The sequence below is a fragment of the Suncus etruscus genome, chromosome 1 (assembly GCF_024139225.1).
Source record: "Suncus etruscus isolate mSunEtr1 chromosome 1, mSunEtr1.pri.cur, whole genome shotgun sequence".
In the NCBI taxonomy this organism is placed as follows: Eukaryota; Metazoa; Chordata; class Mammalia; order Eulipotyphla; family Soricidae; genus Suncus; species Suncus etruscus.
This window is the reverse complement of record NC_064848.1, coordinates 187312547-187332557: the sequence shown is the minus strand read 5'-3', so window position 1 is coordinate 187332557 and position 20011 is coordinate 187312547. Positions and strand designations below refer to the sequence as shown.

At 47.4% G+C, this 20011-nt stretch overlaps 1 protein-coding gene across 3 annotated transcripts in view; it reads left to right on the top strand.

Annotated features, from left to right (window-relative positions):
• Window positions 1–4995: 4995 nt before the first annotated feature.
• Window positions 4996–20011, top strand: part of MED24 (mediator complex subunit 24) — a 36218-nt gene continuing 21202 nt past the window's right edge. The window contains exons 1-3 of one of the 3 annotated variants that reach the window (XM_049779042.1): window positions 4996–5012; window positions 5500–5683; window positions 5774–5856. In XM_049779042.1, coding sequence (XP_049634999.1) covers window positions 5554–5683; window positions 5774–5856 — 213 coding nt within the window. In that variant the 5' untranslated portion in view covers window positions 4996–5012; window positions 5500–5553. Of the gene's footprint in view, window positions 5013–5062; window positions 5103–5143; window positions 5684–5773; window positions 5857–20011 lie in introns of those variants that run through there. The other 2 variants (XM_049779041.1, XM_049779043.1) reach the window with 2 other exon arrangements.

Below are 20011 nucleotides of genomic sequence, written 5' to 3'. Positions count from 1 at the left end.
GTTTGTTTGTTTGTTTTTTGGTTTTTGGGCCACACCTGGCAATGCTCAGGGGTTACTCCTGGCTGTTTGCTCAGAAATAGCTCCTGGCAGGCACGGGGGACCATATGGGACACCGGGATTTGAACCAACCACCTTTGGTCCTGGATTGGCTGCTTGCAAGGCAAATACCGCTGTGCTATCTCTCCGGGCCCGGTACATTGTTTTATTTATTTATTTTTTTTTATATTTTATTGTTTTTGATTTTGGTTTTTCGGGCCACACCCGTTCGATGCTCAGGGGTTACTCCTGGCTAAGCGCTCACAAATTGCCCCTGGCTTGGGGGGACCATATAGGACACCGGGGGATCGAACCTCGGTCCTTCCTTGGCTAGCACTTGCAAGGCAGACACCTTACTTCTAGTGTCACCTCGCCGGCCCCATTGTTTTATTTTATTATTTTGTTTTGTTTTTGGGCCACTCCTGGCAGCACTCAAGAGTTACTCCTGGCAAGCTCAGGGGACCATATGGGATGCCAGGAATTGAATCCGGTCCATCCCAAGTCTGCCTCATGCAAGGCAAATGCCCTACCACTGTGCTATCTCTCCAGCCCCTGCTTGGTAGATTGTTATAATTAATGAATCAGGGGCTATAAAAAATACAGGAAGAGACACTTGCCTTACATGTGACCACAATGACAGTGACCCTGGTTTGAATCCCTGGATCACAGTCCCCTGAACACTGCCAGGGGTGAGAGCCAGAAATTGCCCTTGAGCACTGCAGGGTGTGGTAAAAAACAAACAAAAACAGAACAGGTCCACTGATTAGGGTGCTTGCAGTGCACTTCACCAACCTAGGTTGGATCACAGCATCCAATTTGCTACCCTGATTGCTGCCAGGGATGATTCCTGAGCACAGAGCCAGGAGTAATCCCTGAACATCATCATCAGGTGTGACCCAAAAACTAAAAAACAGGGACATGGTGTTGCTCAGTGGTAAAGTGCATGGTTTGTCTTAAGTTCAAACCTTGACATCGTAATAAAAACAATATAAAACCAACCAATCAACCAATCAAACAAAATCACAGGGGCTGGAGAGATAGTATAGCAGGCAAAACACCTTAAAGCAATTGACCACGGGGTCTGAGAGATAGCATGGAGGTAAGGCGTTTGCCTTGCATGCAGAAGGACAGTGGTTCAAATCCTGGATTTGCCTGCCAGGGGTGATTTCTTTTTTTTTTTTTTTTTGGTTTTTGGGCCACACCCAGTAACGCTCAGGGGTTACTCCTGGCTTTGTGCTCAGAAGTTGCTCCTGGCTTGGGGGACCATATGGGACACCGGGGGATCGAACCGCGGTCCGTCCAAGGTTAGCGCAGGCAAGGCAGGCACCTTACCTTTAGCGCCACCGCCCGGCCCGCCAGGGGTGATTTCTGAACATAGAGCCAGGAGTAACCCCTGAGCACTGCTGGGTATGACCCAAAAATTAAAAAAAAAAAGCAATTGACCTAGGTTTAATTCCCAGCACCACATAGGTCTCTGGGTGCTGCAAAGAGTGATCCCTGAGCACAGAGCCAGGAGTAAAACCTGAGCACAACCAAATATGGCTCCCAAATCAAACAGTAGCAACAATAAAGCAACTAACGAAATAATATCCATATTATTACCACTGACTAATGTCCATTTTTCTTTTTTTATTTTGTTTTGTTTCTTCGGCCACACCCGGTGACACTCTGAGGTTACTCCTGGCTATGTGCTCAGAAATCGCTCCTGGCTTGGGGGACCATATGAGATGCCAGGGAATCAAACCATGATCTGTCCTAGGCTAGTGCATGCAAGGCAAATGCCTTATGGCTTGTGCCACTGCTCCAGCTCCTTCTTTTTTTTTGGCATCCCAAATGGTACTCAGGAGGCTTGGAATTACTTCTGGTGATTCTTGGCTAACTGGGTCTAGAGCAAGGTTCAATGCCCTAGGGGCCAGAGGATCACGCAAGCCAGGTAGGTCTGCAAGTGCTGGGCATTACCTGGTTTTATCCTGTGATGCTTGGAATAAAATCCTTGTTGTCCAGGGATTGAAGAGATGGTACAGAGGGTAGGGACCTTGCCATGTAGGGCTATTTTGTGGGGGAGGGGTTGCTTTATTTTGTTTTATTATGTTTTGGGCCACACCCAGCGGTGCTCAGAGGCTAATCCTGACTCTGTGCTTAGATAAATCGCTCCTGGCAGGCTTAGGGGACCATATGGGATGCTGGGGATTGAACCCAGGTCCGTCCCACATGGTGTCAGTAGCGTGCAAGGCAAATGGGCTATCGCTGTTCTATCACTCCGGCCAGCCTTGTAGGGCTGACATAGTTCTTTTTTTAGGGAATATGAACCACCAAGTCTTCCAAGAGTGATCCCTGAGGGGCTCGAGTAATAGAACAAAAGGTATGGGCTGAAGAGATAGCACAGTGGTAGGGCATATGCCTTACACGCAGCTGATCCAGGATGGACTGTGGTTTGAATCCCGGAATCCCATATGGTCCCCCCAGCCTGCCAGTAGCTATTTCTGAGTGCATAGCCAGGAGTAACCCTGAGCGTCACCAGGCGTGGCCCCCAAACAAAAACAAAACAAAACAAAACAAAAAAGAACAGTGGGTAGGGTGTTGGCCTTGTATGCTGCAGACCCTGGTTCTATGCCTATCATCCCATATGATCCCCTGAGTGAGTCCATGAGTGATAACTGAGTACAGAGCCAGAAGTAACTTCTGATCATTGCCGGTGTAACCCAAAAATCAAACTCAAAATCCAAAACCAAAAGATCCCTGAGAGCAGAACCAGAAGTAAGTCCTGAGCACAGACAGACTTCCCACCCCCAAAAAAAACCCCCCAAACAAACCACTAAACAATAATGCCAAAACCATGGAGCCAGAGTGATAGTGGAGCTGCCAGGACATTTGCTTGCATGACTTACCCAGGTTAGACTCCTAGCACCTGTATGGTCTCCCAAGCCTGCTTCAGTAAATCCCGAGTGCAAAGCCAGGAGTGGCCCCTGAGTGTGGATATCCCCTCCCCCAACTTCTTATTTATCCCACCTGAATGATCAGAACTGCCCACACCTGGAATGGGCTGGTAGAGGAGTCTGCAGGGGGGAGATAAGAAGGAGATGAGAAGGATAAGAAGGAGAGTTAGAGAAATGGAAGGGAGGCATCATCATGAGGGGCATCATCAGAAGAGCCATCATCATCAGAGATATAGCATCAGATTCAGCAGCAGCAGCATCAGTGGCATCACCAACAGGAGTTAGTCAGCCTGGAAGCCAATTAGGAAGCCTGGTAAAAGCAGCTGAAAGGAAGACAGAGGCAAAGAGAGCCCAGTAGAAGTAGAGAAGTAGCTGCTAGAAAAAAGCTTAGTATAGAGGCCATGAGGAGGTGTGCATGGTGGTAGGGGCCGTGAAATCAAGCTGGCTGACTCCTGGAACTTCACTTGACTGCTTTGTGAATCTCTCCGCCCTCACCCTGCCACCTTCAGACCTGCCAGATCATAGGGGTTGTGGGATCCGGGTCGAGTCCAGAAAGGCCTCAACATCTTCACACCAACTCTAGGAATCTTTAATTTATATTAAGACAACACCTGACACCTCTGGGTGTAGCACCAAAACAAAACAATGTCAAAACCATAGCTTGCATGCAAGGTATATACCCTTGTACTATCTCCTGGCCCCAATTTAGTCATTCTTTATTCAAACTTCAGTAATTTTTTGTTTTGTTGTTGTTTTGTTTTGGGGCCACACCTGGTGACGATTAGGGGTTACTCTTGGCTATGAGCTCAAAAATCACTCCTGGCTTGGAGTGGGCTGCCTGAGGATTAAACCATGGTCCATCCTAGGTCAGGTGTGTGCAAGGCAAACACCCTACTGCTGTGCCATCGCTCTGGCCCCACACACTTCAGTTTTTACCAATCTCTTTGGTTTGGATTTGAGATACACTCAATACACTCAGCTGTGCTCTAGGGCTATTTCTGATTTGTGCCTATGGCCTTCTTCCAGCAGCGATGGGGGCTATGCAGTGCTGGGAATGGAGCCTAGACCACTAACATGTGCTCTCTCTCTCTCTCTCTCTCTCTCTCTCTCTCTCTCTCTCTCTCTCTCTCTCTCTCTCTCTCTCTTTCTCTCTCTCTCCTCTCTCTCTCTCTCAGCTTCTCTGTCTGTTTCTCTCTGTCTCTCCTCCCCCAATCCACCAATAATGTTTTCAATTTCAGAATCACATGCTAGGTCACATTTAATGATCTTATATATGTATCTATGTAATATATATACCCCCTTTTTAGCCACACCTAGCGATGCTCAGGGGTTATTCCTGGTACTGCACTCAGGAATTATTCCTGGTATTGCTGAGGGGACCATAATGGGATGATATGGATCTAACCTGGGTTAGATCTTGCTAAGCCAAGAGCCCCACCCGCTGTATTATGGCTCCGCCATTAATCATCCTGGGACCGTTTCTCAATCGTCCTACTTCTAATAGCCTCAACTTCAGATTCCTCCTTGTTCCCTTCATTCAATCAAGCAGTATGCAGTGGGAAGGATGATGGGAAAAAGGTGTGCCACTGACTCAATAAAATCAATATTGGAGCACAGGTATGGTAATGAGATCTCTGGTAGACTCAGGGACTTAGATAAAAAAATAAACAGAAAACTAAGAAAGAGCAAGAACCATGTTACTAAATATACGTCACACTCCTTGCAGTGCTCTCAGGCCAGCGGGTAATGAAAGGGTGTGGGAATGGGCTTGAAATGCACGGTAGACAGTGACGTCATTGGGCGTGGGCTGTAGGCCAGAGGCCTTGCCAGACCATCACCACCTCCTCGGCTTCTGGAATTTTCAGAAAAAAAAAAATCAGAAAATTTTGTTTCTGTTTCTGTCTCTTTTCCTCCCTAACGGGGAGAAATAACGCCGGCCGGGCTAACTCAGTTCCTTGGTTTCTTCAAGCTCCCAGTGTTAGGAACTACAACTCCCAGAAGGCACCTCGGTGAAAGCAGCCGCTTTGTCCATTCCTATTGGTCCGTGCGTTTTGCTCCCAGCCAATAGGGAATTAGCTCTTTGACAAGTGCCAAGATGGCGGTACCTAGGCGCTAGAGCTAGATGGTCCGGTAGGCTTACATTTTGGAAAAGATGGGGAGGGCGGGATGAAGATAGGGAAGACAGTTTTAGGGTTGGGGGAAAATGGAGAAAGACGGGAAAAATGGGAATTTGGGAGAACAGCGGCTGAGAGATGCAGCCAGTAATTAGCCAATTGGAATTGGCTTAACTCCAGGCTACACGCTTTGTACATCAAACCCATTTTGGCATCCTCTTGCAAGTCAGTGCTCTGGGTTCCAGGAAAGGGGATCTGGAGAATGGAACGGGGGTAGGGTCCCTACCTTACCCGCTTCGCCTCTAGTTCTTCTTCCTCTTCCTCGCTAGTCTTCCTGTGTTTCCTCCATCCAAGTCCATTCTGCCCGCCCCCCTCCTCCCTTCTTCAAAATCGCCTTTTCCCTGTCTCTCAAGATTTTTCCCCACCTCCAAACTGACATCCACGGGCCCCGCCTCGTCCGTGAAATCATGAAGGTGGTGAATCTGAAGCAAGCAATTTTGCAAGCCTGGAAGGAGCGATGGAGTGACTACCAGTGGGCAATTAACATGAAGAAGTTCTTCCCTAAAGGAGCCACCTGGGACATTCTCAACCTCGCAGGTCTCTGTGAAGAGGTGGAAGGAGGGGTGTGGGAGGGTGATCCCAGAAAAGTGGTAATCACACAGTCCTCCTCTGTTGTTCCCCTTGCAGAAGCACTCCTGGAGCAGGCCATGATCGGACCTTCCCCCAATCCACTCATCCTGTCTTATCTGAAGTATGCCATTAGCTCCCAGGTAAACTGCCCACCTTCTCCAAAAATTAGGATCTGAGGTCAAAGATTGGGGGTGCAGGTGGCACCTTGCGCTTTCTAGGTCAATTCGTTGAACACATGACGTCTTTGAACTTGAAATTTGTTATGAAGATGATAACATTCACCACAATGTCTAAGCATCACCATTTTCATAGGCCACGGGGATAGAGTTGAATGCAAGAACTTGTTCTCAAGCTCCAAGGATTATGGTGGGTCACCTGGACATGGCAGTGAGTGGTCACAGGCTGGGTGTAGGATACGGGTTTGTAGAGTCTCATGGGAGTGTCAGCTTGAGCTCAATTTGAGCAATCTGAGTAGGAAGTGTTCAAATGGAGGCTCAAATTTTGAGTAGAAGCTTATCAAGGTCAATTGATAAAGAGCACGTATGCAGTTTGAAGAGGCACAATTTACATGTTTTAGGAACTGAAAATATTTTGGTTTGGTGAAGGCAGAAGGTCTCAGGAACCTTTTATAATGTTTTTGTTTGTTTAAGTAAAAACAGGTTTTATTGGAAGGTGCTGAGGAAGGGGAGGACAAGGATAAGAAAGGGAAAGAGTAACATGCTTAAGAGAGAATGTGGGCTTCTCCAGAGGTTGAGAGGGCTCTGGTACACAATCCAGTGTGAAAGTATGAAAGTCCACATCTCAAGAGGGGAGATGTGGTGACTTGTGCATGCAACTACCATGTTCATGGGCATAGGGAGCACATGTGCCACTTTTTACAATATTAAACACCAAACCAAGCATGAATGGCCCCTGGGCACTTCTGGGTGTGTCCCCTCCCCCATTTGAGACTCTGGAGAGTTTTTGTTGATAATCTTTTTCTGTACTTACCTTGTATTCACTTTTTTTTTTTTGGTTACACCCGGCATCGCTCAGGGATTACTCCTGGCTCTGTGCTTAGAAATCACTTTTTGCAAACTCAGGCTCGGGGACAATATGGGATGCTGGGGGTCAAATTCAGTTTAGCCACATGCAAGGCAAATGCTCTACCCACTATGCTATTGCTCTGGCCCTGTATGTACCATTTTAGATATTAAAATGGAGAATTTGTGTGTGTGTCACACCTGGCTGTGTTTGGGGCTTCCTCTAAGTTCTGTGTTCAGTGGGACTTGGGGACCATATGGGATGCCAGGAATCTAACCCAGGTGGTGGTATGCATGGCAAATGCCATACTCACTGTACTATTACTCAGGTTCCTAAAATGTATGAATTTTAAAGCTACATATGAATTTATATAAAAGTAACAAAAGGGGGGCTGGAGAGATAGCATGGAGGTAAGGCGTTTACCTTTCATGCAGGAGGTCATCGGTTCAAATCCTGGCGCCCCATATGGTCCCCCGTGCCTGCCAGGAGCAATTTCTGAGCCTGGAGCCAGGAATGGCCCCTGAGTGCTGCCGGGTGTGACCCAAAAACCACACACACACACAAAAAAGTAACAAAAGGAAGGAGCTGGAGATACAGTACAGTGGGTAGGGTGTTTGCCTTACATCGACCCGAGTTTTATCCCTGACACCCCATATGATTCCCCACAGCCTCATTAAAAGTGATCTCTGGGCCCGGAGAGATAGCACAGCGGCGTTTGCCTTGCAAGCAGCTGATCCAGGACCAAAGGTGGTTGGTTCGAATCCCGGTGTCCCATATGGTCCCCCGTGCCTGCCAGGAGCTATTTCTGAGCAGACAGCCAGGAGTAACCCCTGAGCAATGCCGGGTGTGGCCCAAAAACCAAAAAAAAAAAAAAAAAAAAAAAAAAGTGATCTCTTAGCATAGACCTAGGAGTAAGAAATGGGTGTGTCCCAAAAACAAACAAAATGGGGCCGGCGAGGTGGCGCTAGAGGTAAGGTGTCTGCCTTACAAGCGCTAGCCAAGGAAGGACCACGGTTCGATCCCCCGGTGTCCCATATGGTCCCCCAAGCCAGGGGCAATTTCTGAGTGCTTAGCCAGGAGTAACCCCTGAGCATCAAATGGGTGTGGCCCAAAAAACCAAAAAAACAAAATAAAAGTACAGTAGTGCGGGGCTAGAGTGGTGATGCATAGGTAGGGCGTTTGACTTGCATGCATCTGACCTAGGATGGACCACAGTTTGATCCCAGCGTCCCATATGGTCCCCCAAGCCAGGAGCAATTTCTTTTTCTTTTTTTCTTTTTTTGGTTTTTGGGCCACACCCGGCGATGCTCAGGGGTTACTCCTGGCTGTCTGCTCAGAAATAGCTCCTGGCAGGCACGGGGGACCATATGGGACACCGGAATTCGAACCAACCACCTTTGGTCCTGGATTGGCTGCTTGCAAGGCAAACACCACTGTGCTATCTCTCCGGGCCTGCCAGGAGCAATTTCTGAGTACATAGCCAGGAGTAACCCCTGAGCATCACCAGGTGTGGCCCAACAACCAAAAAAAAAAAAAAAAAATTACAGTAGTGGGTAGGGAGATTATACAGAGATTAGATAAGGCACATGACTTTCATATATTTGGGAGAGAAGAGGTGATTTTTTGTTTTGTTTTGTTTTGTTTTGTTTTGTTTTTGGGTCATTGCCAGCAGTGCTCAGGGGTTACTCCTGGCTCTACACTCAGAAATCACTCTGGGGGGCCGGGAAGATGGCACTAGAGGTAAGGTGTCTGCCTTGCAAGTGCTAGCGTAGGACGGACCAGACCGCGGTTCCATCCCCCAGTGTCCCATATGGTCCCTCCAAGCCAGGGGCGATTTCTGAGTGCATAGCCAGGAGTAACCCCTGAGCGTCAAATGGGTGTGGCCCAAAAACCAAAAAAAAAAAAAAAAAAAAAAAGAAAATCACTCCGGGCAGGCTCGGGGGACCATATGGGATGCGGGAATTCGAACTACCTACCTTCTGCATGCAAGGCAAACATCCTACCTCCATGCTATCTTTCCAGCCCCAGAAGAGTTGATTTTTAGCCACATCCAGCAGTGCTTGGGATTTACCTCTGGCTTTGTGCTCAGGACCACTCCTGGTGGTGCTGGAGAATCTTACACAGTGCGGTGGATCAAACTGGAGTCTACTGTATACAAGATGCATGCATCTTAAGTTGGTACTATTTCTCTTGCCCCTAAGGCACATAATTTTTTTTTTTTTTGGTATTTGGGTCACACCCGGCAGTGCTCAGGGGTTACTCCTGGCTTCATGCTCAGAAATAGCTCCTGGCAGGCACGGGGGACCATATGGGACACCGGGATTTGAACCAACCACCTTTGGTCCTGGATCGGCTGCTTGCAAGGCAAACGCCGCTGTGCTATCTCTCCGGGCCCAAGGCACATAATTTTTATACACCCAACCCCAGGCATCACATGCCTGCCTAATCCCCAGGACTGTCAGATGTAGACCAGGAGGCTGCTGTGCACTTCTGAGTATGGTCCTAAATGCCACTTGAGCAGTCCTGGTGGACCCTGTACTTCAGGTTTTGCATCTTTAGGCCCCAGCTATAAACCACCAGCCTGATTGGCTGAGAATCAGCAGGGCCACCTGAGCACTGCTTGGATAGACCCCTAAATAAAATAAAATTAAATTAAAAAGCAGGGTCAGAGCTCAGTGGCCTTGGACACATATTTGGCATGCAGGAGGTTCAGATGGGATCCATGGTACCACAGGATCAGCCTCTGAGCCCTGAGTCTGAAGTAGCCACCTAAGCATTACAAGGTGTGACCTTAACTTCCTTACCTCCAAAGAACAATATGTCCTTATATTTTATTCATTTTATTTTGTTTTGGGGCCACACCTGGTGGTGCTAAGGGGTTACTGCTGGCTCTGCACTCTGTTCATTCCTGACAGTGCTTAGGGAACCATCAAGGATGCTGGAGATTGAACCTGGGTTGGCCATGTGCAAGGCAAATGCCCTAGCTATTGTGCTATTACTCTAGCCCCTAAGTCTTATTTTTTTGCACTCCTGCCATTCCCTTGGTGGTTCATTGCGCACCTAGTTTTGGTGAACCTAGAGCCTGGTTTCTATCCCTGGCATCCCAAATGTTCCCCTCAGCATAGCCAGGAATGAGTTCTGAGTGGAATGTCAGGATTAACTCCTAACCATCACTGAATATGGTTCAAAACAAGGAAAGAAAAAAAAAATAGAGTCAAGAATAGCCTTTCACCGGAGAGATAGCATGGAGATAAGATGCTTGCTTTTCATGCAGAGGGTCGGTGGTTCGAATCCTGGCATCCCATATGGTCCTCTGTGCCTGCCAGGGGCGATTTCTGAGCCTAGAGCTCCAAGTAACCCCTGAGCAGTGCCGGGTATGACCCAAAAACCAAAAGCGAAAAAGAAAAAAAAAAAAAAAAAAAAAAAAGAATAGCCTCTCAGAAGCTGGAGAGATAGTAGAGCATTTGCCATAGAGGCTGCTGACCTGAGCATCCTATAAGTTCCCCTTGCCTGCCAGAAGTGATTTCTTTTTTTTTTTTTTTTTTTTGGTGTGTGTGTGGGGTCACAACCAGTAGCACTCAGGGGTTACTCCTTCCTGGCTTTGCCCTCAGAAATCGTCCCTGGCAGGCTCGGGGGACCATATGGTATGCCAGGAATCGAACCACTGTCTCCTGGGTTGGCCGCATGCAAGGCAAACACCTTACTTCTGTGCTATCTTTCTGGCTCCTGTTAGGAGTGATTTCTGAGCAAGAGTCAGGAGTGATCCCTGAGTTCTGCTGGATGTGGTCAGCAAAAAACAAACAAAAAGTCTCTGAGCACTGCCACGGGTAGCCCCAACTCAAATTAAAACAAAGAAATAGAGCCAGAGAGATAGTACATAGCAAGCAGGGTGCTTACCTTGCACATGGAAATTGAGGTTCAATCTCTGGCATTCCACATGGTTGCCCAAGTGCTGTCAGAATTACTCTTATTTATTTTTTGTTTGTTTGTTTTTGTTTTGGGGGCCACACCCGTTTGATGCTCAGGGGTTATTCCTGGCTAAGCGCTCAGAAATTGCCCCTGGCTTGGGGGGACCATATGGGACATCGGGATCGAACCGTGATCTTGGGCCCGGAGAGATAGCCCAGCGGCGTTTGCCTTGCAAGCAGCCAATCCAGGACGAAAGGTGGTTGGTTCGAATCCTGGTGTCCCATATGGTCCCCCGTGCCTGCCAGGAGCTATTTCTGAGCAGACAGCCAGGAGTAACGCCTGAGCACGCTGGGTGTGGCCAAAACAAAACAAAACAAAACAAACAAACAAAAAAAAAGAACCATGATCTTTCCTTGGCTAGCACTTGCAAGGCAGACACCTTACCTCTAGCGCCACCTCACCGGCCCCAGAATTACTCTTGAGCATAGAACCAATAGCAAATCCTGAGCACTGCTGTGTGTCAGCCTTTCTGCCCATGGCAAAAACAAAAAACAAAAAAAACAAAACAAAAACAAAAACGGGGGCAAATGACAGCTTTGTTTTATTTTAATGAATTAATGTGTATTTTGGGGTCATAACTGGCAGTGCTGAGGGGACCATGCAATGCTGGGACTGAACCCAGATCTCTCATATGAAAGCATGTGCTCCTGCCCTGCCCTTTGAATCATCTCCCTTTGTTTTTTTTTTTTTGGTGGTACCAAGACTCAAACCCAAAATCTCATACTTGCAACGAAAGTGCTCTGCCACTAAGCCACATCCCAGTCCCCATCTTAGTGTTAATTTATTGGTTGTTTCTTTGATTTGGGGGCCACATCTGAGAGTGCTCAGGAGTCACTCCTAGTGGACCATGTGGGCTGGAGCTCCAACATAGGTCTCATGTAAGCAAAGCATGGATTCTAGCCCTTAGAGCTAGCTATCTGTTCCACGACTAGTGAACATTTATCAATTTGTTTTAGGGTTTTCAAGCCTCCCTTGGGGGTCTACTCTCAGCTCTCTGCTTATGTACCATGTGATTGATGTCTGAAAGCAGACTGGGGTTGGCCACACGCAAGGCAAATGTCTTCATTCATTCCTATTCTACCTTCCCAGCCCAGATTATGTTTAACATGCAATAGGATGAACAGATCTGAAAGTTAATTCCGTGAATTTATCTGCTGTATGTTATCAAAAATAGCATATCAGATATACTGTTCTCCACCTAGGACATTTCCTATTCTGTTTTATAGCCACTAAATTTCATCACATAATAATTAGGTTTGTATTTCATTGAAATGTAATTTTCTTTTTTTTTTTTTTTTTTTTGGCTTTTGGGTCACACACGGCACTGCTCAGAGGTTATTCCTGGCTCCATGCTCAGAAATTGCTCCTGGCAGGCACGGGGGACCATATGGGACACCGGGATTCGAACTGATGACCTCCTGCATGAAAGGCAAATGCCTTACCTCCATGCTATCTCTCCGGCCCCGAAATGTAATTTTCTTTTTTGGTTGTATCTTCTTTATATTTGGGGGCCACATCCAGTGGTGCTCAGGACTTACTCCTGGCTCTGCACTAAAGGACCTGGTGAGTGAGGGGGATCGAATCCAGGTTGGTCACGTGCAAGGCAAAAAAAATGCCTTCCACGCTGTTGCTTTGCCTCAATATGCACTTTTTTAAAAAAAATTTTTTACGGGGCCGGGCGGTGGCGCTAGAGGTAAGGTGCCTGCCTTGCCTGCGCCAGCCTTGGAAGGACCTCGATTCGATCCCCCGGCGTCCCATATGGTCCCCCAAGCCAGGAGCAACTTCTGAGCGCATAGCCAGGAGTAGCCCCTGAGCGTTACCGGGTGTGGCCCAAAAACCAAAAAAAAAAAAAAAAAATTTTTTTATTAATTACTTTATTTAAACACCATGGCTATAAGATTGTTCATAATACATTTGTTGTTTTTTCCACAGTTAAAATCATACAATATACAATATCCTTTACCAGTGTTTATGTACTTTTCTTTCTCTGTCTTCTTTTTTTTTTTTTGGTTTTTGGTTTTTGGTTTTTGGGTCACACCCGGCGGTGCTCAGGGGTTACTCCTGGCTGTCTGCTCAGAAATAGCTCCTGGCAGGCACGGGGGACCATATGGGACACCGGGATTTGAACCAACCACCTTTGGTCCTGGATTGGCTGCTTGCAAGGCAAATGCCGCTGTGCTATCTCTCCGGGCCCTCTCTGTCTTCTTTTAGCATAAATGTTCTTGAGATTTACCCATGTGTTTTGTTTTGTGTTGCTTTTTGGGTCACACCTGGCCATGCTCTGGGGCTATTCTTAGTTCAATTCTCAAGGGATCATTACTCTTAGTGAGACCAAAAAAAATAGAAGTTTTGATTTTGTTATTTTTGGGTCTGGCCCTAGAAACTTTTTCTTTTTTTTCTTTTTTTCCTTTTTTTTTTCTGCTTTTGGGCTACACCTGGCGGTGTTCGAGGGTTACTCCTGGCTCTGTATTCGGGAATTACTCTTGGCAGGGCTCAGGATAAGCTAGGGCTCAGGGACCGAACTCCAGTCTGCCTTGAGTAAAGAAAGTGAATAGTATTTCACAGTTGGCACTAACTCTTGTTTTTGTCCTCTTCCCTGTCAGTTGTGGTTGTTGCCTTTGTTGTGATGGTTTGGTGGTGGTACACTGGGACCGCATATTTATTTGGTTGTGGTGCTATGAATCACAAACACAGGTATGGCTGGGGTTATCGTGCTCGCCATGTGTGGTGTTGCTGGGGATCCAGTTGAAGACCTTATGCCTGTAAGCATTTGGCACTCAACCATTAGGCTATCACAGGGTCCCTGTTCTGCAATTAGGTTGTTCCTAGTAGTTTATTGAGTGTTTCATCAAGCATCCTTATACTTATCTCCTGTGTATTGGGGGCCATTTCTCTAGGATCAATACCTAGAAACAGAATTGCCTGTTCAAAGAGTATATGCATATTAGCTTGTACTTATTGCAAATTGCCTAACCACAAAAGGGCCATATTCGTTTATATCCTCTCTGTAATGTTTGACAGTGTTTCCCCACATGCCAGTGCTAGAAAAATTTTTTTGTTTTGTTTTTGGGTAACGCCTGGCCGCGCTCAGGGGTGACTCCTGGCTCTATGCTCAGAAGTCGCTCCTGGCAGGCTCAGGGGACCATATGGGATGCCGGGATTCGAACCACCGACCTTCTGCACGCAAGGCAAATGCTTTACCTCCATGCTATCTCTCTGGCCCCAGTGCTAGAAATTTTTGTTGTTATTGATGTTTATTTATTTATTTTTTGTTAGCTTGTTTGTTTGATTTTGGGCCATACCCAGCAGCAATCAAGGATTACTCCTGGCTTTGTGTACAAAAATTATTCCTGGCAGGCTCAAGGGACCATATGATGGGGATCGAACTCGGGTCATCCATGTTCAAGGCAGACACCTTACACACTCCACTGTGCTATATTGCTTCAGCCCCTGCTTTTTGGTCATACCCAGCGGTGCTTAGGGGTTATTCCTGGCTCTGCACTCAGAAGAATCACTTCTGACAGTGCCTAAGAGACCCTATGAGATGTGGAAGATTGAATATAGGTTAGCTGTGTACAAGCTCCACTCCTGCTATACTATCACTTGGCCCCAGTGCTAGAGATTTTGAAAATATTTTTCCCAAAAGGTAATTTTACTACATAAAGTTATGTTTTTTTCACACTGTATTTTCCTTTTTATTTTTATTTTTATTTATATATTTTTTTTTTTGATTTTTGGTTTTTGGGCCACACCCAGTGTTGCTCAGGGGTTACTCCTGACTGTCTGCTCAGAAATAGCTCCTGGCAGGCACGGGGGACCATATGGGACACCGGGATTCGAACCAACCACCTTTGGTCCTGGATCTGCTGCTTTCAAGGCAAACACCACTGTGCTATCTCTCCGGGCCCTACCTTTTTATTTTTAAGAATAAATTACCTTGGGGCCGGGCGGTGGCGCTGGAGGTAAGGTGCCTGCCTTACCTGCGCTAGCCTAGGAAACGGACCGCGGTTCGATCCCCCGGCGTCCCATATGGTCCCCCAAGCCAGGAGCGACTTCTGAGCGCATAGCCAGGAGTAACCCCTGAGCGTTACCAGGTGTGGCCCAAAAACCAAAAAAAAAAAAAAAAAAAAAAAGAATAAATTACCTTGAGATAACAGAGTTAAAAAGTTGTTGATGGGGGGGGGCTGGAGAGATAGTGTAGCAGTAGGGCATTTGCCTTGCAAGCAGCCAATCCAGGACCAATGTGGTTCGAATCCTGGCATCTCATATGGTCCCCTGAGCCTGCCAGGAGCAATTTCTGAGCGCAGAGCCAGGAGTAACCCCTGAGCACCACCGGGTGTGACCCCCCCAAAAAAAAAAGTTGTTTATGATTTTAAGTCATTCAGTGTTCCAGCATTCATCCCTTCATTAATGTTCACTTCCTGTCACCATTTCTCATTTCCCACCTGTCCTTCAATCCCTCCCCCAACTTGTTTCTTTATGCAGATACTTTCCGTGTCTCTGTCTCCCTCTCTCCCTCTCTCCCTCCCTCCCTCTCTCTCTCTCTCTCTCTCTCTCTCTCTCTCTCTCTCTCTCTCTCTCACACACACACACACACACACACACACACTTCCTTTTTTTCCTTTTAGACACCATGGTTTACAGTTTTGTTACTGAGGGAGCATCATGGATATCACTTTACTTCCTTCCAACAACTGTGTGTTTTTTATTTTTATAGGCTCCAATTAATATCTTCTGAGAATTTTTTTGTTTGCTTGTTTGTTTTTTGTTTCTGGGTCACACCTGGCAGCGCTTAGGGGTTACTCCTGGCTGTCTGCTCAGAAATAGCTCCTGGCAGGCTCGGGGGACCATATGGGACACCGGGATTCGAACCAACCACCTTTGGTCCTGGATCGGCTGCTTGCAAGACAAACGCCGCTGTGCTATCTCTCCGGGCCCTGTCTTCATATTTTTTGGGGGGACATCACACCCAGCAATGCTCAGGGGTTACTCCTGGCTCTCCACTCAGTAGTCATTCCTGGCAAGCTCAGGGGACCATATGGGATGCCAGGAATCAAGCTTGGGTCTATCCTGGGTTGGCCAAGTGCAAGGCAGACCTTTTACTGCTGCACTATCTCTCCGGCCCGATATTATCTACTTTTGTTTTATTTAACCCTGTCCATAAATCTCAGTGCTTAGGCCTGGCTTCGTGTTCAGGGGGTCATTCCTGATGATACTCAGGGACCATATGGGGTGCTGGGAATTGAAATAGGGTTCATGCAAAGCAAGTACTTTAACCTCTGTGTAATCTCTTTAATCCCAAAGAAAAACAGTTACCAACCTCTTTTTTTTTTTTTTTTTGGTTTTTGGGCCACACCCATTTGATGCTCAGGGGTTACTCCTGGCTAAGCGCTCAGAAATCGCCCCTGGCTTGGGGGAACCATATGGGACGCCGGGGGATCGAACCGAGGTCCATCCTACGCTAGCGCTTGCAAGGCAGACACCTTACCTCTAGCGCCACCTTCCCGGCCCCAGTTACCAACCTCTTTAAGTGGCCAGAGCCTGTCAGAATAGGTAGGAACCGGAGAGATAGCATGGAGGTAGGATGTTTGCCTTGCATGCAGAAGGACGGTGGTTCTAATCCCTGCATCCCATATGGTCTCCCCCCACCCCCCGCCAGCCTGCCAGGAGTGATTTCTGAACGTAGTGCCAGGAGTAACCCCTGTGTGCTGTTGGGTGTGACCCAAAACAAAACAAAACAAACCAGAATAGGTAGGACTCTTGTACATAGCCAATTCAGATTGGATCGCTGGTATTCCATATTGTCTCTGAGCACTGACTGACAGGAGTCAGTCCTGAGCACAGAGCCAGGAGTAAACTCTGAGCATCGCTGGATTGGGTTCTCTCCCTTCCCCATCAAAAAAACAGCCTCTTCGACTGGTATTGCCTTGACTTTGTGATTTGAGGAAGTTGGGATTAAGTTGACAGAGTTGCTTAGCTATAGTCTGAGAACTAGTTTGGTGGATAAGATAAAAAGACCATTTCACTTGCCTGTTTTTTCCTAAAAGTCCAAATAGCTTATTTTGTAGTTTTGCAGCTTTGTAGTCTGTTGCCACTGTTCTGTCTTTTCAGTTGGAAAGCTGCTCTATACTGACACTGAGCAATGCTATATTCTGATAAAACTTTATTTATAAAATACGTTATAAACAGATTTTGTCTGTGAACCACTTTTCCAGTACCCTCCCCCCCAATAAAAGTTATTAGAAGTACAAGATTATACCAGGCTAAACTTGGGCAGTGGTAGCAGCCAAGAAAATAAAAGGTGAATTTGGGGTTGGAGAGCTAGCACTATGGTAAGGCTCTTGCCTTGCATGTGCCGCCGGATATGACCCAAAAACTAAAAAATAAAAAATGTGGGACCCGGAGAGATAGCACAGCGGTGTTTGCCCTGCAAGCAGCCAATCCAGGACCAAAGGTGCTTGGTTCGAATCCCGGTGTCCCATATGGTCCCCCGTGCCTGCCAGGAGCTATTTCTGAGCAGACAGCCAGGAGTAACCCCTGAGCACTGCCGGGTATGGCCCAAAAAACAAACAAAAGAAAACAAACAAAAAAAATATAAAAAATGTGAATTTAGGAATTGTTTATTTATACTTAATTTTAAAATTATTTTTAATTTAATTTTATTATACATTTATTTTATTTTATTTTTTAAATTATTTCGGTTTGGGGGCAACACCCAGCTGTACTCAGGGCTGATTCCTGGCTCTGTGCTCAGGGATCACTCTGGCTAGACTCAGTGGAGCCCATAGGGTGTCAGGGATTGAATCTAGTTGTCTGCATCCAAGGCAAGTATCCTATTCACTGCTCGGGCGAATTTGTGGTGTTTTTTTGTTTGTTTTTTTTGTTCTTGGGTCACACCCGGCAGCACTCAGGGATTACTCTTGGCTATGCTCTCAAAAATTGCTCCTGGCAGGCTAGATTCGAACCACCATCCTTCTGTGTCTAAGGCTAATGTCCTACCGCTGTGCTATCTCTCTGGCCCCTGAATTTTTGTTGTTGTTGTTGTTTGTTTGCTTTTGGGCCACACGCAGTAATGCTCAGGGGTTATTCTTGGCTATACTCTCAGAAATTGCTCCTGGCTTGGGGGATCATTTGGGACGCCAGGAGTAGAGCTGAGGTTCGTTCTGGCTCAGCCGCATGCAAGACAAACTCCCTACCGCTGTACAATCACTCTGGCCCCGGGAGGCCTGAATTCGGGAACAATTTAGATGTGCTGAAAGAATTTGGGTTTTGGCAGTGGTACTGTGAGGAAACCAGTTTTGTCTGGGTCAGGTTGTCCAGGTTGTCAGTGTGCATCTGTGGCTCACTGGGTGCGGAGGCAGGAGATAGTACAGAGGGTCAGGGCCTTGCTTTGCTAGCTGCCAGCCCTAGTTCCATCACTACCACCTCATTTGGTCCCTTCTTCACCTTGCCTAGGAGTGACCCCTGAGCATAGCGTTGGGAGTAGACCAGGAGGCACCACCAGGTATGGCCCAAACTTTACCCGCTCTGTATCCCTCCCTGCCCTGCCCTTCAAGAAAAGGAATCTTGAGATGTGCAGGTACTGATGTGGTAGGTGAGAGGAAATGAGATGCCTAGTACACTGGAGACGGGGGGGCCTGGGAAAGGCCTCCGTGGAGGGCGGAGCAATAGCACAGCAGGTAGCGCGTTTGCCTTGCATACTGCTGACCCAGTTCCATCCCTGGCATCCCATGTGGTTCCCTAAGCCTGCCAGAAGCAATTTCTGAGCACAGAGTCAGGAGTAACCTCTGATCACTACTGGGTGTGGCCCAAAAACAGAAAGGAAAGAAAAGAAGAAAGGGAAGAAAGAGAGGGGCCAGAAAGATAGCATGGAGGTAAGGCATTTGCCTTGCATGCAGAAGAATGGTAGTTTGAATTCTGGCATCTCATATGGTCCCTTGAGCCTGCCAGGAGCGATTTCTGACCATAGAGCTAGGAGTAACCCCTGAGCACTGCTGGGAGTGATAGAGATAGAGATAGAGATAGATAGGTAGATAGATAGATAGAGATAGAGAGAGAGAGAGAGACAGACAGACAGACAGACAGACAGACAGACAGACAGACAGACAGACAGAGAGAAGGAGGGAGGGAGAAAGGGCAGGCCCCCAGGATTTCTTTGGTTGTGTTTTCTGTGTCAGAGTTTGAACTCAGGGCTCCCCATATGATGCAGTACACACTGCAGGGGCCACAGCCCCTGTTGTGTGCTGTGCAGGGTAACCACTGCATTTTCAGAGTCAGCAGGCCCTTTCGTCCTGTGAGGCGCAAGCTGTCTGTGGGCATTTGGGAGAGGGTGTGGGTTGTGTGTGCAAGAATGGTGGGCATTTGAGCTGCTGGGGGTGTGTCTCGGGCTGTGGGAGTGTAGCAGCCCCCATGGTGATAGACACAAGGAGACTGGCATAGGCTGGATCTTGTGAAAAACTCTTCACCATGTGGAGGGTATTTTTAGGTCTCTGGAGTAGCGGCAGTTTTGTAGCCGCAGTTTGTGAACATTCCCGGGCAGAATTCTGTAAGGGGCAGCCAGGAACGCTTTTTCCCAGCGTGTGGAATCAGGACTTCTCTTGTGGGAATTTTGGGGGTAGGCTCTAGTGAGAAGGGCCAGCTCCCCCTTCAGGTCGGTATCCAGCAGGCTTCGTTTTCCTGCCAAGCTCTTGCTATGGGGACATCAGTTATAAATAAACAAACACTTGCCTGGAACGTTCTGGTCATCCTGCCCAGGCAGGCTCCCAACTTTCTGACGGCTGCTGTCAGACTCTCGCCGTGGCTTTGCGGCATGTCCTGCATCCTGCGGAGAGGGGGCGTGCGGCGCTGATTGTGTACTGAAGTCCTCTGTGTGTTTTGCTCCTGTTTATCCAAAACACGACTTACAGTCATCAGAACAGAGAGTGGTCTGTTCACACGATGGAGAAAGTGCACACGGAAGGCAATGCCTTGCCTATAAAATGTGCCAATAAGGTCACTGAGGCTGACTTCACTTTCTGTTTTTTGTTGTTTTTTTTTTTTTTGTGGTTTTTGGGTTACACCCGGCAGTGCTCAGGGGAAACTCATGGCTCCATGCTCGGAAATTGCTCCTGGCAAGCACAGGGAACCATATGGGAAGCCGGATTCGAACTGATGACCTTCTGCATGAAAGGCAAACGCCTTGCCTCCATGCTGTCTCTCCGGCCCCTGACTTCACTTTCTGAAAGCTTTGGAAATGGCTTTTTCTCTGGGGGAGACCGTCTTTGAAGCGGGTGATTATCCTGAAGTTCTGTCCTTGTATTCTGG